Genomic DNA, 7500 nt, shown 5'->3' with positions numbered 1-7500 from the left:
TGGTCTGGTGCACTATATAGGGAATAGGGCCCTGGTCTGGTGCACTATATAGGGAATAGGGCCCTGGTCTGGTGCACTATATAGGGAATAGGGCCCTGGTCTGGTGCACTATATAGGGAATAGGGCCCTGGTCTGGTGCACTATATAGGGAATAGGGCCCTGGTCTGGTGCACTATATAGGGAATAGGGCCCTGGTCTGGTGCACTATATAGGGAATAGGGCCCTGGTCTGGTGCACTATATAGGGAATAGGGCCCTGGTCTGGTGCACTATATAGGGAATAGGGCCCTGGTCTGGTGCACTATATAGGGAATAGGGCCCTGGTCTGGTGCACTATATAGGGAATAGGGCCCTGGTCTGGTGCACTATATAGGGAATAGGGCCCTGGTCTGGTGCACTATATAGGGAATAGGGCCCTGGTCTGGTGCACTATATAGGGAATAGGGCCCTGGTCTGGTGCACTATATAGGGAATAGAGCACTGGTCTGGTGCCCTATATAGGGAATAGGGCACTGGTCAATGGTTCACTTTATAGGGAATATAGTGCAATTTGGGCAGTGCCCTAAGAGGTTGCGTCCCAATCATGTCCTTCCTCCTGAAGTGATTGGATTGGTAGAGGGATCAAATCCAAATTGGTGTCCTATCAAATCCATGGAAGTTGAAGTGCACACGTGAGGAGACAGGAGAGATGATTTGGTCCGCGGCCTCGTCCCCCCCCCCCCCCCCCCAGGAACTAAAAGCATGTCGTCTCTGTTCCCTTGCAGTTCATTGGGTGTGACGCGTATGGGATCTGTGTGAGAGTGTTCTGTGACTTCGGGGACCAGTTTGAGGTGTCGGACCCCACTGGAGAGGAAGCCAAGGAGATGTTTATTCAGAACATCACACAGGTACACACACACACACACACACACACACACACACACACACACACACACACACACACACACACCCTCCTCTCTGACCTCTAACCTCTGATCTGTAGGGTAACCCAGGGGTGGTAACCTGTATGGACAGCAGGACCCACGGCCTCCAGACTGGACAGAGTGTTCTCTTCAGAGAGGTCAACGGCATGGACACCCTCAACGGCACCGCGCGACAGGTCACAGGTACTGATACGACAGGCCTATGACAGGTCACAGGTACTGATACGACAGGCCTATGACAGGTCACAGGTACTGATACGACAGGCCTATGACAGGTCACAGGTACTGATACGACAGGCCTATGACAGGTCACAGGTACTGATACGACAGTCCTATGACAGGTCACAGGTACTGATACGACAGTCCTATGACAGGTCACAGGTACTGATAGGACAGTCTTGTCAGAGGTGCTGATAGGACAGTCCTATGACAGGTCACAGGTACTGATACGACAGTCCTATGACAGGTCACAGGTACTGATACGACAGTCCTACGACAGGTCACAGGTACTGATACGACAGGCTTATGACAGGTCACAGGTACTGATAGGACAGTCTTGTCACAGGTGCTGATAGGACAGGCCTATGACAGGTCACAGGTACTGATACGACAGTCCTATGACAGGTCACAGGTACTGATAGGACAGTCTTGTCACAGGTGCTGATAGGACAGTCCTATGACAGGTCACAGGTGCTGATACGACAGTCTTATGACAGGTCACAGGTGCTGATAGGACAGTCCTACGACAGGTCACAGGCAGGAGAAGGTTGTATCACTGTTGATAATAATGTGTGTGTGTGTCAGTCCTCTCTCCCTACAGTTTCAGCGTAGGGGACACGTCATGTCTGCAGCCCTATGCACACGGAGGCTTCTTCCTGCTGGTCAAAACCCCCAGAACGTACAGCTTCGTAAGTAACACAACCACAACACGACCGCAGTACGACGTTCATTAAACGACACCGTGTTTAAATGGTTTACACTGAAAGGAACATTCCATCTTTCAGGATAATTTGTTTTTATTTGTCCGCTGTTGATACAGTCTCAAAATGTCAGTCATCAAGTTGTCCAGATCTAGTTTCCAGTCAGCGTCGTACGGCGTCATACTGCCTCATACTGCCGTCATACTGCCTCATACTACGGCGTCATACTGCCATACTGTCATACTGCCTCATACGGTGTCATACTGCCTCATACGGTGTCATACTGCCTCATACAGTGTCATACTGCCTCATACTGCCTCATACTGCCTCATACTGTCTCATACTGCCTCATACGGTGTCATACTGCCTCATACTGCCTCATACGGTGTCATACTGCCTCATACGGTGTCATACTGCCTCATACGGTGTCATACTGCCTCATACGGTGTCATACTGCCTCATACGGTGTCATACTGCCTCATACTGCCTCATACGGTGTCATACTGTCTCATACTGCCTCATACGGTGTCATACTGCCTCATACTGTGTCATACTGCCTCATACGGTGTCATACTGCCTCATACTGCCTCATACGGTGTCATACTGCCTCATACGGTGTCATACTGTCTCATACTGCCTCATACGGTGTCATACTGCCTCATACGGTGTCATACTGCCTCATACTGTGGCACCAAAAGACAGTTTGCAGTGGTCTTTTCCTTAAACGTCCCCGTCCGTGTGTCTCCGTCCGTGTGTCTCTGTCCGTGAGTCTCTGTCCGTGAGTCTCTGTCCGTGTCTCTTTCTGTCCGTGTCTCTCTGTCCGTGTGTCTCCGTCCGTGTGTCTCCGTCCGTGTGTCTCCGTCCGTGTGTCTCCGTCCGTGTGTCTCTGTCCGCGTGTCTCTGTCCGTGTCTCTGTCCGTGTCTCTGTCCGTGTCTCTGTCCGTGTCTCTGTCCGTGTGTCTCTGTCCGTGTCTCTGTCCGTGTGTCTCTGTCCGTGTGTCTCTGTCCGTGTGTCTCTGTCTGTGTGTCTCTGTCTGTGTGTCTCTGTCCGTGTGTCTCTGTCCCTGTGTCTCTGTCCCTTTGTCTCTGTCTGCGTGTCTCTGTCCCTGTGTCTCTGTCCGTGTCTCTGTCCCTGTGTCTCTGTCCCTTTGTCTCTGTCTGCGTGTCTCTGTCCCTGTGTCTCTGTCCGTGTCTCTGTCTGTGTGTCTCTGTCCGTGTGTCTCTGTCCCTGTGTCTCTGTCCCTTTGTCTCTGTCTGCGTGTCTCTGTCCCTGTGTCTCTGTCCGTGTGTCTCTGTCTGCGTGTCTCTGTCCCTGTGTCTCTGTCCGTGTGTCTCTGTCTGCGTGTCTCTGTCTGCGTGTCTCTGTCCGTGTGTCTCTGTCCGTGTGTCTCTGTCCGTGTGTCTCTGTCCGTGTGTCTCCGTCCGTGTCTCCGTCCGTGTCTCTGTCCCCGTGTCTCTGTCCGTGTGTCTCTGTCCGTGTGTCTCTTCAGGAGACGATGGAGCAGCAGCTGTCTGAGCCTCAGGTCCTGACTCCCGACTTCAGCAAACCAGAGGTGAGAGGTCATAGGTCAGCTCCAGTGTGCTGTGTGTTTGATCTGCTTTGTGTTGGAGCCGTCCCTGAGCTGTTTCCTGTTTTGTCCATTGTGAATGTGTCCCTCAGGCCCCGCTGCAGATCCACGCCGCCATGCTGGCTCTTGATGCCTTCCAGGAGCAACACAACAGACTGCCCAATATTGGGTAACACAACCCCTAGTCCCTACCCTATACTCCCTAGCCCCTCCCCCTACTCCCTAGCCCCTACTTCCTGTATAGCTGGTTGGTCCCTAGCCCCTACTTCCTCTATAGCTGGTTGGTCCCTAGCCCCTACTTCCTCTATAGCTGGTTGGTCCCTAGCCCCTACTTCCTCTATAGCTAGTTGGTCCCTAGCCCCTACTTCCTCTATAGCTGGTTGGTCCCTAGCCCCTACTTCCTCTATAGCTGGTTGGTCCCTAGCCCCTACTTCCTCTATAGCTGGTTGGTCCCTAGCCCCTACTTCCTCTATAGCTGGTTGGTCCCTAGCCCCTACTTCCTCTATAGCTGGTTGGTCCCTAGCCTCTACTTCCTCTATAGCTGGTTGGTCCCTAGCCCCTACTTCCTCTTCAGCTGGTTGGTCCCTAGCCTCTACTTCCTCTATAGCTGGTTGGCCCCTAGTCTCTACTTCCTGTATAGCTGGTTGGCCCCTAGTCTCTACTTCCTGTATAGCTGGTTGGCCCCTAGTCTCTACTTCCTGTATAGCTGGTTGGTCCCTAGCCTCTAATTCCTCTAAAGCTGGTTGGTCCCTAACCTAACTGGTTGGTTCCTCTATAGCTGGTTGGTCCCTAGCCCCTATTTCCTGTATAGCTGGTTAGTCCCTAGCCCCTACTTCCTGTAAAGCTGGTTGTGACTTGTTGTTTTCTCCAGGTGCTGTCAGGATGCGGAGGTTCTGGTCAAACTAACAGAGGAAGTCAACCACACCTTGACAAACAGAGTGAGTGTTTCATCTTCACACACTGTTGTACGTAACAGCTCACACTCATGACACTCCTGTCCTCCCCTCTCTCCCTCCCTCCCTCTCTCCCTCCCTTTCTCCCTCCCTTTCTCCCTCCCTCTCTCCCTCCCTTTCTCCCTCCCTCTCTCCCTCCCTCTCTCCCTCCCTTTCTCCCTCCCTCTCTCCCTCCCTCTCTCCCTCCCTCTCTCCCTCCCTTTCTCCCTCCCTCTCTCCCTCCCTTTCTCCCTCCCTCTCTCCCTCCCTTTCTCCCTCCCTCTCTCCCTCCCTTTCTCCCTCCCTCTCTGCCTCCCTTTCTCCTCTTCCTTCTCCCATCTTCTCCTCTCCCTTCTCTCCCTCCCTTTCTCCTATCCCCTCTCCTCTTCCGTCCTCCGCTCTCTCCCGTCCTTCGCCCTCTCCTCTCTCCATCCCCTCTCTCCTCTCCTCTCTCCATCCCCTCTCATCTCCTCTCTTCTCCTCTCCTCTCCTCTCCTCTCCTTCTCCTCTCCTTCTCCTCTCCTCTCCTCTCCTCTCCTCTCCAGGCTCCAGTGAATAGTGAGTTGGTGCGTTGTCTCTCCAGAACGGCGCAGGGTTCTCTCCCTCCATTGGCTGCGGCGGTGGGGGGCATTGCCAGTCAGGAGGTCCTCAAGGCCCTCACGGGGAAGTTTGCCCCACTACAGCAATGGGTAGGTCAACCTACTGCTATCCACCTCACAGAGGTGAGGAGATCTGATTGGTTGTTTGGGTAGGTAATTTATTTTTCTGGTGTTAGAATTCTAATACTGTAGTCTCTCTCTCCCCTCTCTGTCTCTCTCTGTTTCTCTCTGTCTCTGTCTCTCTCTGTCTCTCTCTGTCTCTCTCTGTCTGTCTCTCTGTCTCTCTTCTCTCTCTCTCTTTGTCTCTCTGTCTGTCTCTCTCTCTCTCTGTCTCTCTCTCTGTCTCTGTCTTCTCCTCTCCTCCTCTCTTTCTAGTTCTATCTAGATGCCATAGAGGTAGTGAAACCACTACTGTCTTTTTCAGCAGAGGAGTTTAGCCCCAGGTAAAACACACACACACACACACACACACAGAACACGACAAAGAATCTGAAACGCATAAAGATACGTGTGTGTGTGTGTGTGTGTGTGTGTGTGTAGGGGTGATCGGTACGACGGACTGAGGGCCTGCATCGGGGAGACCATGTGTCTGGAACTCCACAAGCTGAGAGTCTTTATGGTGACAACCCACACTGTTACAACCCACACTGTTACAACCCACACTGTTACAACCCACACTACTACAACCCACGCTGTTACAACCCACACTGTTACAACCCACACTATCACAGCCCACGCTGTTACAACCCATGCTGTTAAAACCCACACTATCACAGCCCACGCTGTTACAACCCACACTATCACAGCCCATGCTGTTACAGCCCACACTATCAGAACCCACGCTGTTACAACCCACACTGTTACAACCCATGCTGTTACAACCCACGCTGTTACAACCCACGCTGTTACAACCCACGCTATCACAGCCCACGCTATCACAGCCCACGCTATCACAGCCCACGCTGTTACGACCCACGCTGGTACGACCCACGCTGTTACGACCCACACTGTTACGACCCACACTATCACAGCCCACGCTGTTACAACCCATGCTGTTACAACCCACACTATCACAGCCCAAGCTGTAACAACCCACACTGTTACAACCCACACTATCACAGCCCACGCTGTTACATCCCATGCTGTTACAACCCACACTATCACAGCCCACACTGTTACAACCCACACTATCACAGCCCACACTATCAGAACCCACTCTGTTACAACCCACTCTGTTACAACCCACGCTGTTACAACCCACGCTGTACAACCCACGCTATCACAGCCCACGCTATCACAGCCCACGCTATCACAGCCCACGCTGGTACGACCCACGCTGTTACGACCCACACTGTTACGACCCACACTGTTACAACCCACATTGTTACAACCCACACTATTACAACCCACGCTGTTTACAACCCACTACTGTCTTAACCCACACTGTTACAACCCACTCTGTTACAACCCACTACTGTCCCAACCCACGCTGGCCCAACCCACGCTGTCCCAACCCACGCGGTTACAACCCACACGGTTACAACCCACACGGTCACAACCCACGCTGTTTACAACCCACTACTGTCTCAACCCACACTACTACAACCCACGCTGTTACAACCCACTCTGTTACAGCCCATGCTGTTACAACCCACTACTGTCTCAACCCACACTACTACAAACCACGCTGTTACAACCCACGCTAACACAACCCACGTTGTTACAACCCACACTACCTCAACCCACGCTGTTTACAACCCACGCTGTCACAACCCACACTGTTTACAACCCACACTGTTTACAACCCACAGTGTTGCAACCCACACTGTTACAGCTCGACCTGTTACAACCCACGCTGTTACAACCCACGCTGTTACAACCCACACTATCACAGCCCACACTGTTACAACCCACACTTTCACAACCCACACTGTTACAGCCCACGCTGTTACAACCCACGCTGTTACAACCCACGCTGTTACAGCCCACGGTGTTTACAACCCATGCAGTTACAACCCACGCTGGTACAGCCAACGGGTTTACAACCCACACTATCACAGCCCACACTGTTACAACCCACACTATCAAAACCCACGCTGTTACTCCCCACGCTGTGACAACCCACGCTGTTACGACCCACACTATCACAGCCCACGGGGTTACAACCCATGCTGTTACAACCCACACTGTTAAAACCCACATGTATCAGTACCCACACTAATACATGGGTCCCCAAACCTTTTTGGCCTTTGACCCCATGTTGATATCTGAATATGTGACCCCGTCATCTGAAAACAAGTGTTGCTTTGATGGGCTGTCCCAAATCAGGAGGGAAGGAAGGAAGGAAGGAAGGTTTGAAGGGACTGATGGGGTAGTTGATGACAGAGTGCTGTGGGGGTGGTGTCTTCTCCAGGTGGGCTGTGGAGCCATTGGCTGTGAGATGCTCAAGAACTTTGCCCTGCTGGGAGTGGGATTGGCCAAGAGCTCAGGAGAGGTAGGGATTGGTTGGTTCATTTTGTTTATTACCTGTTCTTCTGTGGTCGCCACGTGTGCCTGACA

The 7500-nt window shown here is 52.5% G+C and overlaps 1 protein-coding gene across 1 annotated transcript in view; it reads left to right on the top strand.

Moving 5' to 3' along the window:
• LOC139395869 (ubiquitin-like modifier-activating enzyme 6) overlaps positions 1-7500 on the top strand; it is a 39592-nt gene that overhangs the window by 10781 nt on the left and 21311 nt on the right. Inside the window, exons 8-17 of the mRNA XM_071143180.1 lie at positions 764-886; positions 982-1105; positions 1727-1830; positions 3333-3395; positions 3503-3579; positions 4282-4348; positions 4888-5031; positions 5317-5384; positions 5482-5560; positions 7355-7435. Coding sequence (XP_070999281.1) covers positions 764-886; positions 982-1105; positions 1727-1830; positions 3333-3395; positions 3503-3579; positions 4282-4348; positions 4888-5031; positions 5317-5384; positions 5482-5560; positions 7355-7435 — 930 coding nt within the window. The remainder of the gene's footprint in view (positions 1-763; positions 887-981; positions 1106-1726; positions 1831-3332; positions 3396-3502; positions 3580-4281; positions 4349-4887; positions 5032-5316; positions 5385-5481; positions 5561-7354; positions 7436-7500) is intronic.

The sequence above is a fragment of the Oncorhynchus clarkii genome, unplaced genomic scaffold (genome assembly GCF_045791955.1).
Source record: "Oncorhynchus clarkii lewisi isolate Uvic-CL-2024 unplaced genomic scaffold, UVic_Ocla_1.0 unplaced_contig_6397_pilon_pilon, whole genome shotgun sequence".
NCBI classification, from domain to species: Eukaryota; Metazoa; Chordata; class Actinopteri; order Salmoniformes; family Salmonidae; genus Oncorhynchus; species Oncorhynchus clarkii.
This window is presented reverse-complemented; position numbering and strand designations above follow the sequence as displayed.